Source organism: Vipera ursinii, assembly GCF_947247035.1.
Source record: "Vipera ursinii genome assembly, chromosome: W".
NCBI classification, from domain to species: Eukaryota; Metazoa; Chordata; class Lepidosauria; order Squamata; family Viperidae; genus Vipera; species Vipera ursinii.
The window spans coordinates 40,135,051-40,149,028 of record NC_139522.1 but is presented as its reverse complement, the minus strand read 5'-3'; the positions used below and the strand labels follow the sequence as shown (position 1 = coordinate 40,149,028).

The 13,978-nt window shown below is 40.3% G+C and overlaps 1 protein-coding gene across 1 annotated transcript in view; it reads left to right on the top strand.

Moving 5' to 3' along the window:
* LOC310648303 (uncharacterized protein) overlaps nt 1-13,978 on the top strand; it is a gene marked incomplete at its 3' end in the record, with an annotated part of 505,350 nt that overhangs the window by 154,734 nt on the left and 336,638 nt on the right. Inside the window, exon 2 of the mRNA XM_083376068.1 lies at nt 8,884-8,978. Coding sequence (XP_083232194.1) covers nt 8,884-8,978 — 95 coding nt within the window. The remainder of the gene's footprint in view (nt 1-8,883; nt 8,979-13,978) is intronic.

The window sequence follows — 13,978 nt, the reverse complement described above, 5'->3', positions numbered from 1 at the left end:
ATGAAGATGCAACATATTTTCACATATGGTGGACATGTAAGAAGGTTAAGGCTTTTTGGATAAAAGTCTGGTGGAATATGCAGAAGATTTTTAAACAGAGGATAAAGTTTTGTCCGCAACTTTTTTTGTTGGGAATAATTGCAGACGCTACAGTTGTGGACACCAAGCTGATGTTGAACTTAATTACGGCGGCAAGACTTTTGATAGGCCAATATTGGAAGAAAGAGGAACTGCCGACCATAGAAAAGTGGACTTTAAAGGTTTCCGACCTGGCAGAGATGGCGAAGATTTCGGCCTATTTGAAAGATCATTCGCAAGAACGTTATATTATGGAATGGAGAAAATGGATTGAGTTTATCCAGAACAAGTATAGGGTTAAGAAGTTTTATGTAGCATTCGAATAAGTCTTCTTTCGTTTTTTTTTCTTTTTTTTTATTCTAGTTTTTTATATATATTTAATATTGTTAAGGTGTGTTTTATCCTATATAAGCTAGAGAGTGATGGATTTTAGAATTTATAGTTGTTAGTATATGGTTGTTTATGATTGCCTTTTTATATATATATACCTTGTATTTAGCTCTGGGAAGTCGGGGGGGAGGGGGGGTGGAGGGAGGGGGGGGAGGGAGGGAGGTTGGGGGGAGGTAGGGGGGGAGCAGGGAGGGGGAAGGGGTTTTTTTTTAAAGGAAAACTGTATTTTAAAACTTTTCAATAAAAAAAAAGAAATGCTAGCATTTCTTCTTGAAAATTCTGAGCCCACTTTATCATACAATCTTTAACAAGTTCCGTCTCTGAATCAATTTCTATCAATGCAATATATATCCTTTTTATATGTGCTTGACCTTGATCTCTAATTTGCTTTACCAAATTTTCATCAATCATTGAAAAACCAGTTTTCTGGTCCTCTTTCCATCTAGCCTGTAATTGCCCATACTGAAACCAGGTTTGTACAATCTTTTCTTCTTTTAAAATACTACAGTCATGGCCGAAATTGTTGGCACCCCAGAAATTTTTTCAGAAAATCAAGTATTTCTCACAGAAAAGTATTGCGGGAACACATGTTTTGCTATACACAGGTTTATTCCCTTTGTGTGTATTGGAACACAACAAAAAAAAGGGAGGAAAAAAAGCAAATTGGACATAATGTCAAACAAAACTCCAAAAATGGGCCGGACAAAATTATTGGCACCCTTAACTTAATATTTGGTTGCACACCCTTTGGAAAAAATAACTGAAATCAGTCACTTCCTATAACCATCAATAAGCTTCTTACACCTCTCACCCGGAATTTTGGACCACTCTTCCTTTGCAAACTGCTCCAGGTCTCTCTTATTGGAAGGGCACCTTTTCCCAACAGCAATTTTAAGATCTCTCCACAGGTGTTCAATGGGATTCAGATCTGGACTCATTGCTGGCCACTTCAGAACTCTCCAGCGCTTTCTTGCCATCCATTTCTGGGTGCTTTTTGATGTAAGTTTGTGGTCATTGTCCTGCTGGAAGACCCAACATCTCGGACGCAAACCCAGCTTTCTGACACTGCGCTCTACAGTGCGACCCAAAATCCTTTGGTAATCCTCAGATTTCATGATGCCTTGCACACATTCAAGGCACCCAGTGCCAGAGGCAGCAAAACAACCCCAAAACATCATTGAACCTCCACCACATTTCACTGTAGGTACTGTGTTCTTTTCTTTGTAGGCCTCATTTCATTTTCGGTAAACAGTAGAATGATGTGCTTTACCAAAAAGCTCTATCTTGGTCTCATCTGTCCACAAGACGTTTTCCCAGAAGGATTTTGGCTTACTCAAGTACATTTTGGCAAACTGTAATCTTGCTTTTTTATGTCTCTGTGTCAGCAGTGGGGTCCTCCTGGGTCTCCTGCCATAGCGTTTCATTTCATTTAAATGTTTGCACTGACACTGATGCTCCCTGAGCCTGCAGCACAGCTTGTATTCCTTTGGAACTTGTTTGGGGCTGCTTATCCACCATCCGGACTATGCAACCTTTCATCAATTTTTCTCTTCTGTCCACGACCAGGGAGATTCGCTACAGTGCCATGGGTTGCAAACTTCTTGATAATGTTGCGCACTGTGGACAAAGGCAAATCTAGATCTCTGGAGATGGACTTGTAACCTTGAGATTGTTGATATTTGTCCACAATTTTGGTTTTCAAGTCCTCAGACAGTTCTCTTCTCCTCTTTCTGTTGTCCATGCTTAGCGTGGCACACACAGACACACAATGCAAAGACTAAGTGAACTTCTCTCCTTTTTATCTGCTTTCAGGTGTGATTTTTATATTGCCCACACCTGTTACTTGCCCAAGGTGAGTTTAAAGGAGCATCACATGCTTGAAACAATCTTGTTTACCCACAATTTTGAAAGGGTGCCAATAATTTTGTCCGGCCCATTTTTGGAGTTTTGTTTGACGTTATGTCCAATTTGCTTTTTTTCCTCCCTTTTTTGTTGTGTTCCAATACACACAAAGGGAATAAACCTGTGTATTGCAAAACATGTGTTCCTGCAATACTTTTCTGTGAGAAATACTTGATTTTCTGGAAAAATTTCTGGGGTGCCAACAATTTCGGCCATGACTGTATATGACTTTAGTTGCCATACATTCCTCTCAAAACTTAAAATTTCCTTATATGTAGTCACATCATGTTTAAATCCCACATTTATATTTTCTATTGCGTGTTTAGGTATTGCCCAAATAGGTATCTTATAATTTAACTTATGTCTATACTTTTTCCAGACTCGCAACAGAGCATACCTTAAAATATGTATCTTAAACACATTATCCACCTTCTTATCATACAATAAATATGCATGCCATCCAAATAACAAATCATAACCCTCAAGATTTAATAATCTCACTTGTGTTAAATTAAACCAGTCACTTATCGCTGATAAAGCAGCAGCCTCATAATATAATTTGAAATTAGGCATTTTAAGACCACCTCTTTCACGCATATGTTGCATTATCTTAAATTTAACTCGTGGCTTTTTCCCTGCCCAAACAAATTTATTAACTCCTTTTTGCCATTCCTCCAAGTTTAAATCCTTTTTAAGTATAGGTATCATTTGAAACAAAAATAAAAATTTTGGCAAAACATTCATTTTCACTGCTGCAATTCTTCCCAATAAAGATAATTGTAATTTTTTCCAACTATCTAATTCTTTTTGTACTTTTCCCCATAACTTTTCATAATTATTTTTGTATAACTTCACATTTGAGGCTGACAAATTATCCCCAAATATTTAACCCTTTTGACTATTTCAAATCCCGTTAGTTCTTCTAAAACAGCCTTTTGTAATACTGTCATATTTTTAGGCAGTATTTTAGTTTTTTGTATATTAATCTTAAATCCAGAAACTCTCCCATATTGTATTATTATCTCCATCAATTCTACAACTGAATAATCAGGCTGAGTTAATGTAACAACCAGATCATCTGCAAACGCCCTCAATCTGTAATCCTGATCTCTTATTTGGATTCCCCTAATTTTATCCGAATTGCGTATTTTAATCAATAATATTTCCAATGTTAAAACAAATAATAGAGGTGACAACGGGCACCCCTACCTTGTACCTTTTTCAATATTACATAGTTCAGTCAAACTATTATTAACTATTATACGAGCTGTTTGCTTTTAATATATAGCCCTAATTGGTTGTAAAAATTTATCCCCAAATTCCATTTTCTCTAATACTTTCACCAAAAATTGCCAATCCAATTGATCAAAGGCTTTTTCAGCATCCAAAAAGATCAGCGCTGCAGGGATCTGATTGTTTCTTTCCAAAAATTCCAATAAATCTACAATATGTCTCACATTATTCTTCATTTGTCTACCACTTATAAATCCAGTTTGATCACCATGAATTACTTGTTGTATTACCCTCATTAACCTATTAGCTAAAATTTTTGCAAATATCTTGTAGTCAGTATTCAAAAGTGATATTGGCCTATAATTTTTAACTTGGGTGACATCCTGATCTTCCTTCGGAATCAAAGAAATAAAAGCAGTCTTCCAAGATGGAGGTACCCCTCCTCCCATTTGAATTGTCTTATATAGTTCCCTTAAAGGCTTCACCATTTCCAACTGCAAATTTTTATAATACACAGCAGTCAATCCGTCAGTACCCGGCGCTTTACCCACTTTCAATTGTTTGATTGCTAAAAAAATTTCTTCATCAGTTATCAACTGATTCATCCCTTCCTTTTGTTCTTGCCTAAGCACGGGAAAATTAGCTCTTGTCAAATAATCATCTATATCTGCGTCTCTAATCTTATCTCTAGCATACAACTTAGAATAAAAATCAACAAAAGTCTTTTTAATAAGACTCTGCTGATACACTATTTTCCCCTTATGTTCTATTCTATCTATATTAGCAGCCCTTTGCTTCTTTCTTAACAAATAAGCTAACCATCTACCTGGTTTATTAGCATTACAAAAAGTATTATGTCTAGCATACCGCAAATTAGTTGCTACTTGATCTGCAATTAACTTGTCAAACTGACCCCGAAGTAAAGTAATTACCTCTTTGATCTTCTTGTCAGATGGATTCAAAATTAAAGCCTTTTCTTTTACCTTAATTTCATCCTCTAACTCTTTCCTCCTAAATTCCATTTTACGTCTATGTTTATTATTCAAATATATTAATACACCTCTCATATAAGCTTTACTTGCATCCCAAACCATCTCAATAGAAGTACCTTTATGCATATTAATTTTAAAAAATTCCTTCATCTGTTTTGTACACTCTTCCACATTTTCCTGATATCTAAACAAATTTTCATTTAAGCGCCAGGACCGTCTATCCCTATTATCTTTTTCTATCTTTAACCATACTGGACTATGATCAGATATAGTTCTTGGACAAATCTTGATCTTCTTGATCCTAGAAAAAAAATCATTAGTAATTAATACAAAATCAATCCTAGAAAAAGATTGATGCCTGTCAGAGAAAAAAGTATAATCCTTTTCTTGCAGGTTCCTTTCTCTCCAAATATCTCGCAATTCCAAGTCATCCTTCATCTCAAAAACAGATTTAGGCAGTTTAGCATGACTTGGCGTGCTTTTAAAAAGGCCACCCTTATCCATTTGTACATCCAAGACGCGATTCCAATCTCCCATAAAAATACAAGATTTATAATCCCACTGAATAATCTTGCTGTGTAGTAAATTATAAAAATCTCCTTGCTGTTGATTAGGAGCGTATAGTCCGACCAAAAGCGTTTTCTTGCCTTCTATTAATATTTCAATTATAACATATCTTCCTTGTTTGTCTGCTTCAATTAAACTCGCTGTTAAGGTATTCTTGACATAAATAACAACTCCATTTTTCTTATCAGGCGCAGAAGCAATAAACTGTGTGCCCAACCTGAAGTTTACGAAGTACTTTTGATCCGACGCTCTGATATGTGTTTCCTGTAAACAAATGACATCATTTTTAAATTGCTTTAAATATTGAAATACTTTCTTCCTCTTCTGTGGTGAATTTAAACCATTAACATTCCAGGTTAGAAGTTTTGTCGCCATCTTTTGCGACCTGAAGCTTTTGGAGCGCCTCTTCCAAAATCACCTGCACTCTCCTCCCACTGCTTCACTGTAAGTAAGTTTTGGAGGTGCCGTCACAACTCTCTGATGATCTTGCTCTTGTCTCATTCGTCTAGCTGCAGCACGTGTCATTCTTTGGTCTCTAGCCTCCTCCGGTACTGAAATTTGATCCACTCTTGTGCCTTTCTGAAATTCTCCATCTTTCAGCTGCGTAACTCCTTCCGCGCCTTGTATACTCTCACTTTGTGGTTTATGCACTCCTTCACCATTCTTGTTAGATTCCAGAAGTGGTATAGGGACAGCTTTTAAAACATTAGCGTAAAAATCATGTGCCTGTAAAACAGTGAGAAGACGATGTCTCGTGCCTGCATACATCACCACCATGCCCACTGGAATCTCCCATCTGAACTGAATATCCCGTCTTCTTAATTCTTCTGCCAGAAAAGCAAACTCCTTCCTTCTCCTTAGAATTCTTGGAGGGATCTCTTTTAAAATTAAAACTTCTTGTTCTGCAATTGCGAATTTGTTATTATAAAAAGCTTGAATAACCTCATTTCTAATTGCTCTCTTTGTGAAGTAAACCACCACATCTCTGGGTAGTTTCCTTTGTCTTGCAATCCACGAATTAGCGCGAAATATTTTATCTATATCTTCCATAATTTCTTCTGCTGGACGCTCCAAAACACCTTCCAAAGCCTCTGAGACTATTTTTTTCAAATTTTCCTTAGAATCCTCTTTTAAACCTCTAATTCTCACAGCGAACTCCATCTCTCTATACTGTACCAAGGTCAAATCGTCGTCAATCTTATCCATCACATTTTCAGTCTCCGTCATTTTAGCATCTAATCTGATATTATTTTGGCTGAGATCTTCCACTCTCTCGTCCAGACGCTCTATACGAACAGCCATGCCTTGAAATGCAAGTAAAATGTCTGCCCTCATTTCTGTAAGCTTCTCCTCCATAAGTTCAGCTAATTGTTGAGATTGCTTTTTCAAAGCCTCTTGCAAAACATCCTGCAGATCTTTTACTGTTAAAGCTGGTGCAGGTGCCGGTGCAGGGAGGGGGCATTAAAGCTTGTAACGAAGATTGCTGCCCCCGTGCTTCTAGGAACTTTAGAAGATTTGGCAGCCATTTTCACCCACTTGAGCCTGTTGCGCACTTTCACTTTTAACAAACTCCACAAAGTCCACTGAGTTAAAGATCATATACTTGCTTTAACATGATTCTCCTGTACCGCTCTGCCTGCATCTGTTCTGAACCAGCCCTCTTCTCTCAACCCCTATTTCAAAAGAAGAGACTGGAAAGCGTCCAAGGCTAAAAGGCTTCTGCCAAGATTTAATAGTAAACACACAAGAGCTTATCTCTCAAGCAAAAGAGTTGCTTTCAGCAACCAGCCCCTCCCCAAACACTCCTTTTATAGAGAGCTCAGGGCGTGGTCTCCCTGTGCCTCCTCCCGAGGAGTCCCATAGCCTTTCTTTGTTTGTCCCTGCTCGACTGCCTCCTGCGTCGGGCGTCCTTGAACAGGGCCAGCTGTGGGTCATCATCCTCCGCACTCTCGGGCTCACACAGCTGAGCAGAGGTTCCCGGCTGAGGACTCTGCAAAGTCTCCAAATCATCATCAGCCGGTTCGTTTCCCTCCTCCCCCACATCTGAGTCCTCCGATACATTGGAGCCGGCTGTCGGACCCACAGGCTGGCCCTGAGTCACAACAGCATCCAAGTAATCCGAAGTTCACTCTCGCTGGCAGGGATAGTTGCTACGCCCTGCTCTGCTCCAAAACCCTGGAGCAGAGGCATCCCAAGGTCCGGAGCAAACTCAGGCTTTGGGGGGGCTCGATCCTTCAACCACCAGAGTTTGAACTCTGGCGGCCCGGGAGAGCTCTACCCCTGCCTGGGTGCTCACCCCCTCCTCTTCTCCCGAGGAGGGGGCTTCCGAGCCACCAAAACAGCTGATCGGCGCTGTATTTGGCGATTCTACGGAGCGTCGGGGCTGACAGCCTAAATGGCGGCGGAGCCTTGCCACCCGGAAGTCCAACTTGGGAAAAGATTTGGGTTAGAAATTAAAATTTACACAGGCCCAAAATTTAAGAGAGAATTTTTATAAAATGTTTTATAGGTGGCATTTAGATCCAAAAAAATTAGCAAGTATGTATCCGAACTGTCAGCCCAAATGTTGGAGGTGTGGCTGTGAGGACGCAACGTATTTTCATATATGGTGGACTTGCAAAAAGGTTAAAGCTTTTTGGATTAAAATTTGGTGGAATATGCAAAAAATATTTAAGAAAAGGATAAAGTTCTCTCCGCAACTGTTTCTATTGGGTATTACCACAGATATCACTGTTGTAGATATTAAGTTGATGTTGAATTTAATTACGGCAGCGAGACTTTTAGTAGCGCAATATTGGAAGAAGGAAGAACTGCCGACTATAGAAGAATGGACTTTAAAAGTTTCTAACTTGGCGGAGATGGCAAAGATTTCAGCGTATTTGAAAGATCAATCGCAACAGAGATACACTGTGGAGTGGAAGAGATGGACTGATTATATTCAGAATAAATATGGGACTAAAAAGTTTCACTTAGCATTTGAATAAGTAGCAGATTTATATGATGTATAATTAGCTTGTAGTTATTTTACTAAGAGTTAAAGTGCGATAGACTTTAATATTTTATTGTTGTTTGCATATTTTAGATTATGTTTGTTTGTATTTTTATACCCTGTATTTAGCTCTGGGAAGTCGGGGAGGGGGGGAGGGGAGGGTTGGGGAGGGCTGGGGGGAGAGGAGGGGAAGGGGGGGTTGTATTCAAAAATGTATTCTAAAACTTTTCAATAAAAAAAAGAAAGGCTAGCATTTCTGTAGTAAGATCACATAAAGTAACTTCCTCTTTGGCAGGTTTGGGAGTGGGTCTTCAGTCAGATGGTAAATTTATTTAGTCAAATTTATATAAATACTTAATGTTTCTGTATTCCAGTCTAATACAAGTCTGTTAGAGTTAAGATGTTTTAGTAGCTACAAGCTAGTTATTTTAAAACTTACTGTTTTCACTAACTAAATATAAAGGGTTGTTTGTCCTGGTGTGGTCTGGTTTGTGTTTACATTTGAGCAACAAAACATTCTTACAGTGAGCATCTATCTAAAAAATCCTTCAGGAATGTATAACTGGTATAGTGGATTATTCCAGAAGTAGTTCTGTATTAGAATTCCCTTAAATATTCCTACTAGAATCATGAATGATCATTGTCTTTGAATATAAATGTTTTAGCTAGGAAGAATTAACCCACTAGCAATGTACTGTAATAAACTAATGGTTGTTTCTTATATTCCTGTAGTATTGGCATAAAGCATGTTTCCATTGTGAAGTCTGCAAGATGACCCTCAACATGAAAAACTACAAGGGCTATGAGAAGAAGCCATACTGCAATGTGTAAGTACAGTATGCTTTTCAGAGCTTTGCACTCATAATTCTAGAGATGCGCAGATCAAAAGTATTTTGTGAGGAGCTATATAGGTTTTGGTTTGAACTTCCTTTGGAGATAAGTAACATGAAGAAGCTGACTAAATAATGCATCTGGAGCAATCTTAGTCCTCTGTAGTGCATTTTTAGTTTTCCAAATCTCTATAATGGACTATGTTAAGCTTTTTTGTTGGTGAAATTAATAGCAATAAAATATTAAGTGACAATGGCATCATCATAATGTGTCCTTTGCCAGAGATAAATACTGACAAGTTTGGGTAATATGTGAAAGAATAGCAAGGGGAGTTTGCTACAAGAAGAACATCTTTAAACATGCTTTGGAAATTAATGGAGGAACCAAGTATAAGGAAATACAGCAAGGGGAATTTTAGTCAGCCGTAGGGAGCAGAAAGTTTTGTGAGAGACCTTTTTCTGAGCTGGCACTTTGGCAGTTGTGCTGTGCAGCTGCAAACTGCTTCAGGCCAGTGGCCCATGAGGCCTAGCAATGAAGTTGTTTGTGGCTGTGCAGTGCAATTGTGGAAGCTCCAGCTCAGAAAATGACGCACTTGTGGGATCTAAGTGTCAAGCACTGGGGGAAATCAGGAGATTCAGGCAGTTCAAATGAGTATAAAGATTTATTGCAAGCTTAAGCTTTCTATAAAATCTGAGCTAATAATTTTCAAAGAGAATAAGTGCGCAGGGACTCGTGACTGATGACGCGTTTGACCCCTCGGGTTCAGCCTGGTCATCTTCTACACCAGACATGTCAAACTCGTGACGTCACGTGACGTCGCACAATGTATTGGGACGATTTTGCCATTGCTGGCAATGGGGTGAGCGTGGCTTCCACATGACGCATCCGGCCCGTGGGCCGGCAGTTTGACACCCCTGTTCTACACTAAGCAACGAAGAGGCTTGCTGTCCTGTCCCAGTACACACACACACACACACACACACACACACACACACACACACAAGCAGGGTTTCACTTGTTTATTTAACACCATCAAGCCACTTTTGTCATTCCCTAGGGATCTGTTCCCAACCAAGCCAATACAGTCCAACCCAATAAAGTTAATGATTAGTCCAGGTCATGAGGCAGTTAACGGCACAACAAAGTCCACCCAAGTTCGGGGTGTCCAAAGCATGATGAGGTCAACACAAAGTCCAAGGGATCACGACACAGAGATGTCAGTACCAGTACATAGGCCAAACACATGGAGAAGTCAGCATGAAGTCCAAGAAGTCAAGTGTCAACTCTACAATGAGCATGGCTGCAGCCATTTTTTTCTTTTCATTCTAGGTTGCCACATAGAACGGAGGGAGGGGGTTTGCCTAGGTGTTTTGTTAGTCAAAATAATCTTCTGTCCCATGGGAACAAAGGTTATCTGCTGCTCCGGAGACCAGGGACTGGGCATTGCATAAAAAGCCCGCCAAATAAGTATATTGGGGAACATAGCTGCTTGCATGGTTTTATCAGTGGGACATTTAACTTTGTAGTTTGGCAATTGTTACTTGTGTATTCAGACTTGGTTTCCCTTTTGACCGTGCCGATACTTTGCGATTAATAAACATGTTCTTCGAGGAATTTTCAACCCTCTTGAGTTCTGCTTTATTCATCTCTGTTGGAACCATGACATTAAACCAAGTCTCCTAAAACTTTAGTTTTCTTTTGGGGTGCTGGGCCCTGACCGCCTACCCATCCTTTGGGAGAGCTGTAAAGACTCAGCAAAGATTTGAGGATTGAGGAAAAGAATGGAGCTGTTGCTGGCCGCAATGCTCCAGCCACCGAGGAGGTGTCACTGGCAGGGGCTCGGCCAAAGTCCTGGTTGATCCAGCCTGGGAAGCTGGTACCACAGGGGGGAACTATGATCCTAGTAGACCTCTAGCAAACTGAAGCTGCCCCTCTGCGCAGGAGCACTCCTGTTGCCGCTGAAGAGGAACTCCTGTTGCAATGTCCTCCCCCCTCACCAGGCTACGGACTGTGCCATCAAAATCTTACCCGGGTCCAGGCTACCGAAACAAAAAATGTACTCCATGATGCCCAGAGACATGAAAGAGTTAAGAGTGTACATTGATAAGAACCTGGGTCAGGGTTTCATCCAACCAGCAAAACCTTGTGTAGCAGCTCCTGTATTGTTCAAAGAAAAGAAAGATAGGTCGCTGAGATTATGCATGGATTTTAAAGGGTTAAATACTGTCAGCCTAGAGAACATGTACCCCCTCCCCTTAATGAAGGACATGTTAGCCCACCTGGCAAAGGGGAAATTTTTTACAAAGTTGGATTTAAGGGAGGCTTATTACTGAGTCCAGATTAAGGAAGGGGAAGAATGGAAAACCGCCTTCAATTGCCCCTTGGGAAGTTTCCAATTTAAAGTTCTGCCTTTTGGACTACAAGGAGCTCCTGCTGTATTTATGCAGTTAATCAACCAGGTGCTCCATGATCATCTCTATAAGGGAGTTTTGGTTTCTCTTGATGACATTCTCATTTACACTGAGACTATGGAAGAGCACATTAAATTGGTCCGTGAAGTGCTGAGGAAACTTCTGAAGGCTAAACTTTCTGACAGAGGGGTCCAGTTTACTGCAAAGTTCTGGAGGGAATTCATTAAACTGATTGGGTCGGCTCAGGGGCTTTCGTTGGCTTTTAATTTTGTAGTTTGGCAATTGTTACTTGTGTATTCAGACTTGGTTTCACTTTTGACCGTGCCAATAATTTGTAACTAATAAACATGTTCTTTGAGGAATTTTCAAGCCTCGGAGTTCTGCTTTATTCATCTCTGTCTGTTGGAACCATGGCATAAAGGAATGAAGAAGTCAAGAATGCACAGCAAGAAACTGAAAAGTCATTCCCAGTGATGCTGTGGTCCATGTGCTGGGCTAAATAGCCGCTGACCAGTGCAGCTCATTAGAAGGGGCGAAGCTGCTGCCTTGTGAGTAGCCTTGCTGACCTCCGTTGTGCCTGCTGTCATGGTTCCAACAAATGCAGTACTTCAAAGAACTTCAAGGCATTATTTACCTTAAAGAATCTTTTATTATACTCGCATAGCTTTGGCACATACATATTAGAACCCAAGATCTGAATTCTCCTCCCCTGAACACATCGTATCAACCACAATTCCCTCCCTTAATTTAACATCATAAATCACATTCTCCAATTAGTTTAGAATGTAAACTTTCCCTCCTGTTTAACAACCCGCCAAATTCTTATCTTCTCTTATTACAGTCTTGAGATACATCCTCCCTACTCCCCCCAGCATCCACTAATTCTAGCTGTAAAAATAATATACGAATTAAAGGAAGGCTACATCTCCCTATGTTGTCAAGCAAGAACATCCGAAGTTAGCAGCATTGACATCCACCCCCCCCTTACAAAAAGGATAGACCCTGTAGCATAATTAAAAGCCCATGTTAGGGACTATCTTTCGGTTTGTTGGGGTGTTTCTCATAAAACGTTTTGATGAGTTGGTCGGCTTTCACATCACTAGATTTCACCCAAGTGGCTTCAGACAACGAGTATCCCCTCCATTGTACTAAGTACTGCAATTTCCCTTTAAAAATTCTAGAATCAAGAATACGCTTTACTTCATAGTGGGTTTGACCCGCCACTACGAGGGGCCGGGGTGCCTTTTTAATGGAAGGTCTTAAAGTGGATTCTTGAAAAGGTTTCAACAAGCTTCAATGAAAAACAGGGTGAATTCTCCCTAAAAGCCTAGGGAGTTTCAGTTTACTGTGACTGGGTTGATGATCCTTATGATGGGGAAAGGCTCCAAGAATTTTGGTCCTAATTTCTTACTGGGTAATTTTAGGCATAAATATTTGGTTCACAGATAAACCTTTTCCCCAACTTGGAATGTTTTTTGAGGGGCTCTCTTTTTATCTGCCTGCTTTTTATAAGTCTCAGAAGTCTTTTTTTAAAGCAGTTTTTGTGGTTCTCCAAACTTCTTCCCACCCCGTCACCCATTGATCAAGTGTCTGGGAAGCAGAGGGCAACTGAGGGTATTCAGGTATTGGACTGAATTCTTTTCCTGTGGCTACCCTGAAAGGCGTGTAGCCGGTGCTGCTGTGAACAGAATTATTGTAAGCCACCTTTGCGAAAGGGAGGAGGTCTGTTCAGTTTGTTTGTTGGTATGAAACATAACATCTGAGATATTGCTCCCCCATCTTGTTAGCAGATTTCGCAGCCCCATTGGTAGTTGCATGGAAAGCAGATGATAGGCCTTGAGATGATCCAATTAATTTAAGAAAACTCCTCCAAAACATTGCTGTGAACTGCACCCCCCATCTGAAATTATTCACTTAGGGGCGTCATGCAGCTGGTAGATATGTTTCAAGAACAATTTAGTGAGTCGTTGGGCTGATGGGAGTCCTTTGCAAGCGATGAAATGAGCCTGCTTCAAGAACAGGTCTATCACAGTCCAGATGACAGTATTTCCTCTACTTTCAGGTAGGTCTACTATAAAGTCCATAGCTATTTCTTCCCATGGTTGAGAAGGGTCTGCCACCGGCTGCAGTAACCCAGGTGTTTTCCCTGGAATTCTCTTCATGGTGGGACATACAGCACAACTCCTGACATAGTTTACCACATCCCGTTTTAGCCCTGGCCACCAAAATTGCCAGCGGACGAGATGTAGAGTTTTTAAATATCCAAAGTGTCTAGCCTGTTTTACGTCATGGCTGTGTTTGAGAGCATTAAGACGGAGGGATTCAGGCAAATACAGTTTTCCCCCCTTATAAGCCAAACCATCCCTGCATGTTACGGAGGCTTGATTGTCTTTGAACCATTGATCAGTGAGGAGCTCTTATTTTATTTTATTTGCCCCAGGGTCATCAGGGATAGGGGCCCTGTGAGGCGTGAGTTGAGCGGCAGTTTGTGGACTGGGGATGATTGCCTCATTAACCTGTTCACATTCGCTTTTGTACTGGGATAATCTCGATAACACATCAGCTAGGAATTTTTTTCTTCCCAC